This window comes from Crocuta crocuta, unplaced genomic scaffold (assembly GCF_008692635.1).
Source record: "Crocuta crocuta isolate KB4526 unplaced genomic scaffold, BGI_CrCroc_1.0 scaffold152, whole genome shotgun sequence".
Classification (NCBI taxonomy): domain Eukaryota; kingdom Metazoa; phylum Chordata; class Mammalia; order Carnivora; family Hyaenidae; genus Crocuta; species Crocuta crocuta.
In genome coordinates, this window is record NW_027528798.1 from 3,549,179 (window position 1) to 3,563,943 (window position 14,765).

At 49.8% G+C, this 14,765-nt stretch overlaps 1 protein-coding gene and 1 long non-coding RNA gene across 4 annotated transcripts in view; one reads left to right on the plus strand and one right to left on the minus strand.

Moving 5' to 3' along the window:
* Positions 1–6,784: 6,784 nt before the first annotated feature.
* Positions 6,785–14,765, minus strand: part of LOC144224518 (uncharacterized) — a 30,635-nt gene continuing 22,654 nt past the window's right edge. Inside the window, exons 5-6 of one of the 3 annotated variants that reach the window (XR_013333074.1) lie at positions 9,878–9,989; positions 6,785–7,561 (exon numbers count right to left, since the gene is read on the minus strand). This is a non-coding gene — a long non-coding RNA (uncharacterized LOC144224518). Of the gene's footprint in view, positions 7,562–9,877; positions 10,053–14,765 lie in introns of all 3 variants that reach the window. The other 2 variants (XR_013333073.1, XR_013333072.1) reach the window with 2 other exon arrangements.
* Positions 8,713–14,765, plus strand: part of BEAN1 (brain expressed associated with NEDD4 1) — a 26,087-nt gene continuing 20,034 nt past the window's right edge. Inside the window, exon 1 of the mRNA XM_077755522.1 lies at positions 8,713–8,915. Within this exon, the coding sequence (XP_077611648.1) occupies positions 8,891–8,915 (25 nt within the window). The 5' untranslated portion in view covers positions 8,713–8,890. The remainder of the gene's footprint in view (positions 8,916–14,765) is intronic.

Below are 14,765 nucleotides of genomic sequence, written 5' to 3' on the forward strand. Positions count from 1 at the left end.
AAGGCGAAGGCATAAGTGACAGGTGTGAGAGTCAGGGGCTCCAGGAGATTGATCCTTGGTCTAGATCCACACAGTCCCAAGGGCACCTGTCTTGAGGATGCCCCTCTAGACCCTCTCCTCAAACACCCTGACTTCACCTCCTGTGCCTCAGTTTCCTCTGCTGACAAGTAGGCACGATTTTGTTGTGAGCATAATGTTTAAGGGCTTTGGTACCACAGTATGTGCTTGACTGACTTCCTATGCCTAGCTGTGTGACCTTAGACAAACACTTAACCTCTCTTGAGCCTTAGTTTCCCCATCTGCAACATGGGGAATGCGTGTTGAAAGAATTAAATGAGATGACGCTTGTGGGGGGGGCGGGCAGGGAGCTATCATGGTGTCTGGCACACAGCCAGGACTCAAATCAGGTTGGCTACAGGTGTCATTTTATGAAGTGTCCAGCACCAGTAGATGCTGAAAGCAGAGTGAATTCCCCTGAGATTGGGGAGACTAGACCCCCCACCAATCCCCCTTGGGGGAGGCCTTTGAATCCCCCCCCCAGGCCTTGTTGACATCTAATTGTGATGCAAAACTTGAGGCCTGCCCTTTCTCAGACATTCCCTCCTCCCCAAGGTTTTCTCCTCCCTACCACACCGTATCCATCCAGGATGGAAATGACTGTATCTGGTTTGGGGGGGGGGGAGGGGTTGGGTTTTTTGCCCTTGGCTGATGTCTGCTGCCCTGGCGCAGGGCTTCTCACGCATCTCTCACAGTGGGTGCAAGGGGATTCTGCAACCTCTCTCCACTGTGTGGTTTGGGAGGGGGTGGGGCTGGGAGGATTGCTTTCCCTGAGGAGCCATTAGGCTGTCAGGTGGCATGGATGTTCCAGTAGTGATGGTTCAGACAAGCAGCAGAAAGCAGCAGGGGGGGCAGCTGCCAGGGCGAGGAGACAGCAGAAGGCCTGAGGGGTCCCAACCCTGTTTCCATGCTGACCTTCCAGCCCACTGAGCCAGGAGGCACCAGAAATGATGAACCTTGGAGAGGAAATGGAGCCAGTGGCTGACCAAGAGGTCAGGACTTCAGAGGTGGAAGGTCCCCAGGAAGAGATCTGCTTGCCTGTGCAGCTGGGGCCTCAGGTTCAGAGCAGAGCAGGCGAGGCCCAGGATCTAGGGGAGGATTCTGGGATCTTTCAGGTGACTGGGAGAGTGTAGGTGCCAGGAGCATTGTTGAGAAGAAAACAAAATCCAGCTTGTGGACATCCATGCTTGTCCTGGCCACCTGTGGCCCAGCCGCCCGGAACAGGGCAGGGGAGGGGTGAGTCTGTTCACATGTTGCCTGATGGGGACTCGGTAAGACAGGCAGAATGGGCTGCCTCCTCAGGGCTCCTTCAATACAGAAGCCCCCTTGCTCCTCTTCTTCATCTGTACCCCACCCCCATTCACCCAGTTGGGTGTCACATGCCTGCATCTTCCATAATTCTCAGTCCTCTTCTTCCACAAAGAGTGAATCAGGAACTAATTAGGAGGTGAGTGTCTCCCGGTCCACATAAGCTTGTGGAACACAGCCCAAAGGTAATGTGATGGGGATATGGGCATTACCTTAAGTCTGTGGGAGTAAACAGACACATTCTGGCCTATTACCTGAAGCCGTTGCCCTGGAGGTGCTCTGAGCACAGGGTAAGGGGTGGGAAGGTCTAAATCTGTTCTCAGCCTCCTAAAAGTAGAAACTGAGGCCAGGAGGGCTTCTGGAGCCCCTTGGCAAGTGAGCACAAAATGGAGCTGTGGTTGAGAACATGGCTGCTTGGAGCCAACTGCCTAGGTTTAGAGCATAGGATTCTGGGCAGAAGATTTATCTTTCAGAGCCTCAATTTCCTCTTGAAAGTGGGAACAAATATTACACACCTCCCATTACATTTGTGAGGACTGAAGTAGTAATATACAGGAAACATGTGGCAATGTCAAATGGACCATTCCCAGTGGCCTTGCTGCATCTGCATTATGAACATACACTGAACACACACTGTGTTCCATGCATAAGCACTTCTCTTTGGATTCTGAAAACAGTCCTCTGATTTAGGTACTGAAATTGTCCCCATTGCATAGATGAGAACACTGAGGCTGAGAAAGGTTAAGGACTATCTAATGTTGCTAGGTATAGAATACTTAAAACATCCCTATGACTCATTATAATTTTATGAGTTTATAAAATTGATAATTAGTACACTGTATCTTAGATGATGTGTAATTAGTTATTGGAATGCTTCCTCTGGGATATCTTCAATCATTTTATACCTCCATGTTAACTTTCCATGGGCCAGAGAATTTTTAGAGATACCTTCATGTTTTGTATTCAGACAGTAATCAAACTGATTTAAAAGAGCAACTCCCCCCCCCACCGCCATTTATTCCCTATCCCTCTTCTCTCCATTTTTTTTCCCATAGCACTATCACCTCTAACACCTCTATATCATATTCATTTGTTTATTGTCTACTCTCATCAATATAAATACCTCAAAGGCAGGGTCTTTTAATCATTTTGTTCATGATGACATCTCCTATATTCAGAGCCTAGAATAGTACCCAGCACTTAGTATGCTTTGCAAATTATAAAGTGTTTTACAAACATAAGGTCTATTGTTATTATTTTTGCCAAGTGTATAGCTTGCCTGAAAATAAAACATTAAGGTTTGTGGCAGAAACCATTCCCTCAAAAATCTGGCAAATAGGACTTGCTCAAGCGCCAGGGAAATTTTGATGAGGGTTAAAAACAATGGAAATTATTTACCTAACATTTTAATAAAGCCCCTTATCAGTAAGTTCAAAGACAATTTTTTAAATCTTTGCAATAACAAATGGCATGGTTAAAGGCAATTAAGTTAGCTTTAAAGTTTTTCAATTAATTAACTATCACTTATTCACTTAATTAGTCTTTGTTAGCCTGAAAGGTTTTTTCAAATCTTCATTTTAATGATTTTTCAGATTATAAAATAAATGTTCATTGTAGAAAATTTGGAAAATCATAAAAAATATAAAACACAAAAATTCTCCTTAACCCCACCACTGCCCAGAGAGTCCAATGAGTGAATATTTGCATCTATTTCCTTTCAAATTTTTTCTACATATGAATATATTCCCTAGTTTTTTTTTGTTGTTTTTTCTTTTTTACAAAATAAGGATCATGTTGTATGCAGAGTTCTATAACCTGCTTTTTTATATATAACCTGGGGATTTTTTCCTTCTTAACATTATACTGAAAATCTTTACCTATGTTATTAAAAAGTCTTTAAAACTATTATTTCATGGCTATATATTATTCCATTATAATTTGCTCAGACTCTCCTTTTATTGAGCAGTGGGGTCATCTCCCATGTTTCACTGCCATAAATAATGCCTTGTGGTGCCCTCTGTGATGTGTTTCCTGAGCCTTAAATCAGGTTTCTCTACCCAGTTGGTCAGACCTATTTGCCATATTGTAGATGGACTGGTTTATGCAGGTAGACAGTAAATTAACCCTTCGAAGTTGGACCTTGGTAGCAGTGAGGAAGGAGGTAGCAATTGATTCTACAGAAGGCTACTTGCCAAGTAATGTTCTTCTCCATTGGGAAAGACCCCAGCTGGGTCTCAGCCTCACATAAAGACGTTCCTGAAGAGAAGGAAGATTTTCTGCCACTTGGGGACACCCCCCCCCCAACTGCAGTCCCAGAAATCAGCCCCCTGCCTGGTAAGGCAGATGCAACCCTTTTGAAATTAGTGTGTCTCACTAAAGTCCAGAATCTCTGACTTTCTTCGGGCTCTGGGCAATCACATGCACACCCACAGGTTCATGGAACCCCTGTTATGGCATCATTCATTCACTCAGTAAATAGTCCTTGAGCATTTATTGTGGTAAGGACAGAGAGAACCAGTAGTTCTCTGAGCTGTCTAGATCTGGAGTCTCCACCTCACCCACCTCTGGAAGGGCCTCCATTTCTCCACCATCCCCCCACCCCACACCTACCAACACCCAAGCAGACACAGGGAATCATCTTTAACCACTCCCTCTTCCTCACCCTCTACATCTGATCTGTCTGTCCTGCTTCTTAAATAGCCCCTATACAAACCTGCCTGTTTCTCAGACCCACCCAGCATCCTCCTGCCCAGGGGCCTTCTTACTGTCTGGTCCCTCTGCCTGGCATCCCCTTCTCCCACACATCCACCCAGCTAGCTCCCCTCCTCCAGTCTTCGCTTACAGATCACCGTCTCACCAAGGCCTTTCTGCAGCCACTATATCTAAATGTTCAGTCTTCACATATACACTGCCTCTGTTCCTTCCCTTACTGTTATCTAACAAACCCCACCATTACGTGTGTGTCTCCTCTACTAGCAGGAAGCTTGGTGAGGACAGGCAGTCAGTGTATGCTTCACTTCTCTATCCTTAGCACCCAAACCTTGGTTCACAAGGCACTTTGAATAAATACTGTCAAACCAAAAGATGCAGCCTCTCACTTTACTCCATTTTACCATCGCCTTCATTTAAGCCCATCATCTGCCACAGCTTCCCTGCTCCCCTGTCACCTGCCTCCCACCCCTGATCCCCTTTGTTCACTGAGCCCAGGGAGACCTTCCTAAAAGGTGACCGTGTCATTCCCCTGCTTAAAATCTTACAAAGGGCAGTCTTGGGGCCGGGAGCTCATTATCTCACCCAACCCCCTTCATTTCTCTGAATCTCAGTGTTGACATCTGCAAAATGGGGGGTTTGTTTTGAGATCCCCTGGGCAGACGACACGTGACTGCGGTAGAGCTGGTGCCGCATCAGCGTCACGGCGTCACGTGGCCTCTTCCACAGGCCAGCCCACTTCTGCGGCCCCTCGCTGTCCGCGGTCTACCGCGGTGCCGCAGAACCCTCCNCTCCGCCAGCCCGGCTCTGCCCGCCAGGGGCGCGGCGCCGCACCCCCCCTCTCAACCCCATACGCATTTGCCCAGGTCTGAGTGTCGCAGTGGGCCCCAGACGAGGTATTCTGGGAGCGGGGACGTGAGGCGGAATGGGAGTGACGTGGACTTGCCGCACACCATTAAGCCACTTCAGAGCCTGGAGTGCCGCCGCCGCCCGCCCTCCGATTTCTAGCCAGACAATACAGTCGCAGATGAGTCACAGGCAGGAACGCGCCTCGCCTCGGATGCTGGGCTCCGAGACAGGCGGGCAGGGGGGAGACGTGACCTGAGAGTGGGTCCAAGCCCCACCCCTACTCCTGCAGTCCCTGCTCCGGAACACCTCGCCCAGCAAAACACAATCTCAGCCCATCCGTGACGGACCTGGCCATCCACTACCCCATCACTGTGTCCTCACGGCAGCTCTGGTCACATGTGGGGAGAGCGGGGTGGGCACTTGCGCACATAGATACCTGACATCCAGTTCCTTTGTCTTGATAACCCAACCAAAGCTCCACCCAAGCAGAGGGTCTGATGCCACCATGAAATAGTTTTCCTGTAGATCCTCTTGTTGAAATCCACAAGTGGGGGAGGGGAAGAGGAAACCGTAAGGTTGAGATTGCTGTTTTAGGACCCCAAAAGCCCCTCCTTTTGTTTTCCAAGGATTTTATGGGACACCCTCTAGGTGCTTGGTAAATATTTGAATAAACTGATGCAAGCCAGGAATGCTGGGAGAATGCAGCAAGAAGATGTATGTGAAGTGCAAATTGAGTTACATGATGCAGGAAATGGTACCCTAGCTAACGTCAGCATCATTGTCACCCACGATGTCGGGGAGCATCTCAGTTCCTTACATGGGCGTCCTTTTCCTCAGGAAGTTGAGCATCATTAAAAGGCAGCTTCAACACTGCAGTCCTATGCTGACATCAGGCCAAGGTGGATTTGTTCTAGAATCCATATACTTTTGAATATCCCCCTCGGTGCCCAGCCCTGAGTGAGTTCCCAGAGGCCACACTGGTCCTCCATACTCACAGGAAGCCAACAATCTAGAACAAGTTAGAACCAAAGTCATCCTAGAAGGATGTCCAGGTGCTGTGGAGGCACAGCCAGAATGGCTCTTCTGTCTCCAACAGTCAAAGAAGACTTCACTGAAGAGGTTTCTTCAGCTATGTGATGACAGCTACATGGGAGTTTGCCAGGTGGAGAGGAAAGGAATGGCATGCCAGGGAAAGGGAATAGCCTGGAAGTACGAAAGACCCAGTGTGTCCAAAAAGCCGGCCAGTCAGAGGAACAAGGATGTCAGATCTCTTTGGGGTGTCCCTGAGGAGCACTGGGGACAGGATCCCTCCCTCACAGCTCTTCCACCATCTCTTCTCTGTTATGTTGGGTTGGTCAAGTCACTGAACCTCAGTTTTCTCATCTGCAAAATGAAAATGCTATTACCTACATCAGGGAACATTGCAATTATGTTGGTGACATCATCTGGCACACGCAGGTGTTGGTGAATGTGGGTCACACCTGAAAAGCTGGAGTGCCCAGAGTGCTTCCATATACACAAATGTCTACCTGACCCAGCCCCGTGCCAGCCTCCTGAGCCATTTGGAAATTTACACATTGTCCACCAAACATCCAAACTGACCACAAAATATACAACGTGAGGGTTCCTGGCCCCTGCCCTAGGCGGCCCATCTCCCACCTGTCTCTCACCCCATGCTGCCTCAACCTTCACCTCAGAGTCACAGGGCCCAGTAGGAGGAAAGAGGGAGTACAGGGGGCCTTGAGGAGAAGCAAGACCTTGGAGACAACCTCTTGGAATTTAGAGGGTAGTCAGCACCCTCCATGGCATCAGGAGCCACCACAGTCACCCTATAGGAAGTGTACATGCAGTATATTTTTATTAAGCGCTCACATTATGCCAGTTCACTAAAGAGGTAAGCAGAGCCACAGGGCTGTGGAGGTAGTGGTGAAGCCAGGTCATTTTCCTAAGGACACTGAGGATTTATGGATTTTCAGCAAAAGAGTGACATGATCCATTATGCCTTTAAGAAAGATTTCTCTGGAAGCAGCATGAGAGATGACCCGTCAGCCTGCTTAAGTCTCCCTCCAGACACACGCGTGGCCACAGTGCACATGGGCACACCCAGAGACGTGAACACAGATACATGTACACACATGTATTTTTAGAAAGTATAGATCCCAGGCCCCCAGATTCTTCATGAATTTTCTGGTGTGAAATCACAGTTCTCTAAGCAGCCTGGCATACCTGAGAGACTTCTCTACCAGGCCTAGGGAGAGCACATCCTACCCTCCCTTCCCCCATCAACACTGTTGTTGGTGTCTGTGGGGATGGGGGGGTACATATCAGGCCACCCTGGGGTTCACACCCAGAAGACTGAGCTGGAAGGAGCCATCCGGAGAGAGGGTTCCCAGGGTCAGCAGCAGCAATGGCTCCCTCCCGCTGACCCCCTTGGACAACAGAATGAACATGACATACATACCCCTCATCCTCAAAGCCAGTGAAGTGCCCTATCCTGCTTTCTCCCTGAGGACCCTGCCGCTCAGACAGGTGAGGTACCGTGTCTAAAGTCACACTCCAGGAAATGGCAGCATTGACACCAGCACTCAGGAATTGGACTTCTGGGCTCAGGCTTTCCAAAGATAGGTCTTGGATTCATCTATTAAATAGAAAAGTGTTATTAATCAGTGCAGTTTGGCCAATGGTCTCCATCAAAACATGGAACCCATCTGGAGGGAAAACTGTATATAATAAAAAGGATCCTTGAGAAAAAAAAGGGTGGGGACCTTGGGACCTGAGTCTTAGACAAAAGTTCTGTCCACACTGTCACTCCCCCGGATCAGGGAGGTCAACTGCCTCCTGGGACCTGGAGGGGCCAGGCTCTTTTCCTGTTAGCCCCTGGCTGCAAGCTCTTCCCCACAGGACCCCACCAAACTCCACCCCAAAGGTACAGTTTGGTTTCTGCAAGTCTAGTGACCACACTCCCTACAAAACAACTGTATCTCCCCACTGCTCACACAGCCTCACGTCACTTGGAGCTCAGGAGAGACTGAACCGGTTCAGATCTTTAGCAGCACGGGAGGTTGGGTTACTTTTTGAAAATGTTTCCTCTCTTGCAAATGGGTGTTAGAGTGACCTGGTGCTCCCTTGTTGCTCACACCAAGTTCATGGGGCAGGGGGGCAAGGAGATTAGAGATATTTTCGTTCTCTTGGTCTTTATTAGGTGCCTTCTAAGTGATATGCTCACTGGCAATGGAGGCTTTGGGGTAAGAAAGACCTGGGTTCTAGTTCCAGCCTGTAATTAGAAGTTGCGTGACCTTGGACAAGCTACATAACCTCTCTAAGCTTCAACTTCCTTATTTATAAAATGAGAATGAAAAGAGCATCATCCCCTTAAAGGTGTTGGGATAATAGTAATAATAATAAGGTTTCAGTTAGGCAACTCTAAGCACCTTCCAAAGCCAGCTCTGGGACCTTGAACTGGCTCCTTACCCTTTCCAGGTCTGTTCCCTGTGACATGAGAACATTGGGCTGATCTGTAAGGGTCCTTCCAGTTATAAAATGCCCAGACTGCCATCGTCTGTTGCTATTGTACCGGGCAGATTCATGAGACAGGAGAACACTAGGGCATTTCTCATTCCTGTTCAAGCGTCCACCCAGAGAAGATAATCCCCCCTCCACCCACCACTGAGACCCCAGCATGCACTTGCCCCACCCCTGCCCCAGAACCCCCACACTCCACCACCCGGAGCTGGACCCCAGGCCCCCACCCAGACTGGGCACATGCTGTCAAAGTCACCACCCTTTCCCCAGAGGTTAACAGCCCGGGGACCTGAGTGCCAAACTGGCAGGGTCATTGGGTACCATGTGGGCACTCCCATCACCTTTCTGTTTGTGTCTCTGCAGGTGAGCGGAGGACCCATTTCTCCAAGGACTTGGAACCGTACAAGTGGGCAGGCTGGCTCCGCTATTTTGCTCCAAGGATTACATGTCCTTCAAACGCCCCTGCCCCTGTAAGTCTTCTTTTCACATCCTTCATGGCTCGAGGCCAGGCAAGGGCCGGGCTTGGAGTCAAGTTTGCAGAGAATGTTTCTAGGATGTTTGGCCAAAGAGCCCCAAGGGTCTGATCAGGGGCTGATGTGATATGATGGGTGGGGGGAGGGCAACACAGAAGACCCCTGACATCTGCAAGAGACATCCCACTTTTGCCAATCCCTCTGTACCAGCACTTGCCACACTGTGGGTCGGGGTTCCTCTGAGGGATATTAATGGGATTGCTTTTTTTTTTTTTTTTTTTTTAATTCTATGGCCAAATGAATGTGGGAAATGCTGAGTGAGACAAGTTAAGTAGCTTTTGCTACCACAGGACTTTTAGAGCCTTTAATGTGGTGATGTGTGTTGTGAGGCTGCCACAGTAAAGAGAATGCCCCGTGGCCTTCCCAAATTTAACTGGCCACAGGAGTGTCTCCCAGTATGGGTGCTGCAGAACACACTCCTTGGAGTGCACTGTCCTAAGGAAACCATTCCTGAAGCCCCTCGTTTACTAATTAATTCATTTCACCTAATGGAGTCTTGAGATGATTTTGCCTATAACATTCTTCTCTTGGCTCCCTGATGCCCATGAGAAGGCGATGGGCTCAATCAGGTGTACCCCTGGAGCTCGAGGCTGCAGCTCCCTTAGTCTCCACCAGCCCCATCTTCACTGACTCATGCTCCAACCCTTACCCTGGTGTTCCCTTCCCCTGTCCCCATGGCAGTCACCTGCTTTTTCTCGTGATGTCCCCTGTCACCCCCCAAACCAACATCACTTGGTGCCATTTGGGAGGATATGCATAACCCCCCCATCCCTTCTCCTTGATGAGTCAGGACTGTGCATCTGTGTGAAATCAAGGACCTCACCCTAGGCCCCCCTTTATCTACCTGTCATCTCCCCCTCTCCCGTGCTCACTCTAGCTAATCCCTCACCCCCACTCACCAATGTCTGTTCAAATGTGCACGACTGGTTACGTGTCACTGCTTGGGGTTGGGGTCCTCTCTTCCAAATGGTTGAAACGTCAGTTGTTAAACCTTTGAACATCAAGGGACTGCTGCTGTGGGGGACAGAAGAAGCTGGCGTATCCCGTCAGAGTGAGACTATTTCCAGGTATGCCCTGGGGGATAAAGGGGTGGTGACTCAGTGTGCCAGGAGCGGTGTTCGGGGGGTGCTGGTACAAGTCACTGTTACCGCTGTCACTGCTGCTGCGCCATAATCGGAAAATTCAGGCCAGATGAGAAGGCTGCGCGCTCAGGGACACGTTGGAGCCCAGGGACACCTGCCCCACAGAGGGTTAGAATGACCACATCCTTACCCCCTTGGGCAGCTAGGAATGGAGAAGACTGGTAAAGGGTCAGACTGGGCTGTTGAGTGTAGAGGGCATTCCAGAACTTTCTGAGGTCAAGCCAGACCCCACAAAGCCCTGCCTGTATACACAAACAGAGGCCATGAGTGCAAGACAGCCTTCTGCATACCCACCTCCTGAGGTCAACAGGGTGTGGTCATCGGTATTTGGGGCTGTTCAGAAGCGGTACCTAGACATCCCTACAGACCAGGTGCCTGGCATGCAGTAAGCACTCAATAAATGTCTGTTGAATGAATAAATGTATAGTCAAACACTCTGGATGAGGAGCTGAAGGCAGTGGATGGGGGAGGAGCTGAAGCTCCTGACTCTGCCACCAGATTCTCCCGTGGCTTTGGCCAGCCAGTCGTCTTCTCTAAGATGCAGGGGTGGTGTGAGGCCAGTGGGCTCTGGGAGCTCGGGGCTGCTGTGAGGCTCCACAGAAGGCAAGGGGAGCATGGGCGGGCAGAACCCTCACCCCCACACCCCACCCCACTTCTTCAGCCAGTGCAGCTCTACTCATGTCTACATATAGGTTGGGATCTGTTCAGATTTTATGGAGAAGGGGTCCCTGCTACCTCTTCTTCTATCATCCCTCTCCTCTGCTGGATTCTTCTCACGTTTTCCAGTCTGACTCTTTCCCTTTCCTCTGAAAAGTGTTCACTGTCCCCCCTTTCAGCAACCCCAGCCCACTTCAGTCTGGCTTCTGCAGCCTAGCCACACATCCCATTGACTTCTGTGTCACTAACCCGATTCCGTTAACTTCCAGTTCTCCCTGTTGGTCACTTCAACTTTCTTGATGACTTGTCCTTTGCATTCCCTGCCCCCGAGCCCTTTGGGTTCTCTTCCAGCCCCTCCAGCCAGCTGATCCTCTCACTGTCCACTGGTGGTGTCCTTTGGCAGCGGGGGAGGGTGGATATCTGCCCAGGGATGCTGGGGCCCGAGCCTTGCCCTGGCCTTTCCCCTGCACACACTTTAGACCTTCCCATCCCCACTCTGCTTTCATCTGAGGCTTCTAAGCCAGCAGCTTCCAAGGCTCTTTCCCAGCCTGGTTTCTGCCTGCCCTTAGATTCCTTCCTCTGCCTTCTGCTGCTTGTCTCCCCTGGGCAGCCCCGACCCCTGCACCTCGGAGTCAGCCTATCCCAGACACAGCTCTTTACTCCAAGCTGGCTTGGATTGGTTTTGCTGTGTTCGTTTAGGGCACCACCATGTATTCAGTCCCTCAGGCCAGAAATCTGTGAGGGACCCTCAGTTCCCCTCCAACACACCCATCACTGCCAGCCGCCTGAGGAGACCAGGGAGTAAGGGGGTTGCAAATTGGGTCATCAGGTTGCCATTCAAACTCTGCCTCCATCTGGGCTACACTTCAGATTCAACCTGGAAATCGCTGCCTCGGTAAATGTTTATCGCACAACCGGACACGTAAACGAATCAAGATGAAACAGATGCCTCGTGGGCAAACCCCTCAGCTCACCGACCAGAGACCCTCACGCAAGTCCTGGAAGGGACGCAGAACCACAGAACTCCAGACATCCTGAAAACACCTGACACAGGAACATTCTAAGGGATGGAACTGGAAGTCCCAGGAGGGCCCTGACGTGAACACACATACTCTTTTGTAACAACCCCTTTCTTGTACTGTGAACTTAGACATCTAATGGAATTTCTTTAATTTTCTTAGGTCATAAAATCATCTTTCCCAGTACATGTGAAGATACCAAAACCCATTAAAACCTGGAGAAGTTAGGTAGGAGCCATAGCTTGTTCCCATTTGGGTTTCTATATGCCTAACCCCCTGCCAATTGAGAAAGAGGGAAGAAAAAGTCCCCCAAAGGAAAAACAAACCCCAAAGTTTCCTAAGAAAGACCCCACTCCTAGGAGTGGGGGTCAGGAGACTGGAGAGAGTGAGCAGGGAAAGGTAACTGGTGTAGGGGGAGAGCCAGGCAATAGGCGTGGATCTGCCCAGTTTCCACAGCTTCAGACACTGGGCGAAGCAGGACTGTCCATTGGCCTCTTGGGAGTCGAGCAGGCATTAACCAGACCAGGCTGGGCCAACCCCTCCCAGGCACTGCCCCCACCGCAGCATTCCCCAGTCCCTCCACCCCATCTCACCCACCGTCTGGGCACTGCAGCTCATCCCTGGCTTCCAGAGACAGCCCCCTCCCCCAAGTTCTGCAAGTAAGAAAATTTAAGGCAGAGGGTGGAGGCAAGAACAGGCAAGGGAAAGCTCAGAAGGCTTTGGCCACTGCGAGAGAGAAGTCAGGTGTTCTGTCTGTAAGTGTGAGGCCAGTGAGCCATTTTCAAGCCTTAAGCCACTATGTGAGGTAGAGGAGGACCTACCTGGCTCCTCAGAAAAGCTGGAGGCATGGGAGTCTTCTCCATCTGCCCCAGGATTCGCCCAGGACCCAGGCTCCAAGAACAGATGCTTCACAACCTCTTCTTAGCCCCTGGCAGATGGGAGTCCTATGGAGCTCCCTGTGACATGGCTGGTGGCCTGCCTCCCTCTGGCCTTGGGGAACATATCTGGGGAGGAGGGGCTTTGGGGACCCAGGAAAGACTGAGCTTGTACCAAAGCAGGAAGGAGGGTGGGTAGGGTAGCACCCACTGATCCATGAAGAAGTCAGCTGGGGCTTGTCTCTGCTAAGCTCTTAGGCTGCCCACAGGCTGGCAGAAATTGCAGTCTGGCAGAGCCTCTCATGCGTTTGGGTCTCTCGCAGAGTCAGAGTTATGTTGTCGACGGTGCTTGGGTTCGTGTACAGCCTAGTACTGACACTCACCAGCTGTGCCATCTGGAGCAAACCATTTAACATGTAGAAGTCCCAATTTGCTCCTCTATAACATGGAAACAGTCATACCAGCCTTTTGGTTTGATGTTCAGATTTAACGTGCTCCACAAGGAGAATCTAGCTTGATGCCAGACACTGAGAAGTTGCTCAAGAAGCTTGCAAGTCCTGCCCATTTGACCACCTCCTCCCTGCACAGCTTAGTATTACCCACGTCTTTAGTGATGGAGCAGGGAAAATGGAGACACACGGGGATTCTGGAGGTAAATTTGGGGTTCAGACCAGATGCTACTATTTTCTGCTCTGCTCATTACAATAACAGTTACCTCTGCAGAGACTTGGCTATCAAGAGAAGGAAGGACTTGAGGGCAAGGAACACAAATGATAGGACATATTCACAATTCGCCACTGCTATTCCCAGCGCAGACATTGCCAATCAATTGCAGCACTCTTTCCTACTGAGCCTGGATGCAATGTCAGACTTTCTTAAGTACATGCAAGCACCACCCAATGATCACTGACCTGTAGAATGAAACCCCTATTCATTCCTTGCTGTGGCCTGACTGTGGAGTGGGCAAGAGAATAGCAGAAGTGACTTCAGGTAGACATTTCTCTCTGAGTCTTAGTTTTTTCATCTATAAGATGGGAGTTAATGAAAGGCTCCACCTCAGAGGCTTGCTGTAAGGATCAAATGAGATAAAGGGCTTACAAGGCCTTGTGATCATTTCTTTACATGGCTTCCTTGAAGCAGCCCTTCAAGGGAAGGATGAGTGTGCTATTTCCACACATGAGAAAGCTGAACGTCAAGGATGGTAGGAGACTAGTCCAGGCAGCACAGCTAGAAAATGATGGGGCCAGGGATACACCCCAGGTGGGTCTTTCCAGGGTTCAATTTTAGCTAAGCCACAGATGGACACAAGGACAGGGTGGAGTCAAGTCCACGCCTTCATCCCCACTCCTTGGATGGAGAGTCATCTCTGCAACAGGACCATGAACATCCTGGCTGCCTGTCCTCAGAGCTCTCTGGTCTAGCAGAGTGTGACTGTAGCAAGTGCTCAGCCTCTGATAGCTAATCTTGATTTTTAAATGTGCATTTTATATTAGAGTCCCTGGCAGGAAGGCATCGACTTCAGTTTGAACACCTAATGTGTTCACTACTACAGGTATTCCCTAGTTTTTGAAAGTTTGAGTTAGGCCAGTTCACTTTTACAAAAGAGCCAAGTTAGTACCTGTTTTCACTAACCGGAAGAAATAGAAGACAATTTCGCTTTTGCGGAAAAAGGTGAAAAGTGAAAACTGTTCGGCATTTCTTTAGAAAGCAAGCCGTGATAGAGGCAACGCACAGCCCAAGCTGCAAGAGTGGTCCCACCAAGCTCCTTCCGCAGAACCACACCCAGAATCTCCACATCCAGCCACCATAGCTTTGAACTGTGTCTGTGAGCACCTGTGCCCTGCCTCCATTGCCTTTGTGCATCCATTAGCAAGATGTGTCCTAAGAAAAGCCTAAAAGAGGTTATTTGGGGGATCTGGGAACACTAAAGCCTTTTTTCCCAAACAAATTAACAATAATTACTTCTTTACACCATTTTGGCTTATGAAAGGTTTCATGGGAAGCCCTTACTTTCAGAGAGCGGGGGAACCTGTAACGGCAACACTATCCCCAGCCTTTGCAGGGCACTCATAGCTGGCAAGGTTCTTGCTGCCC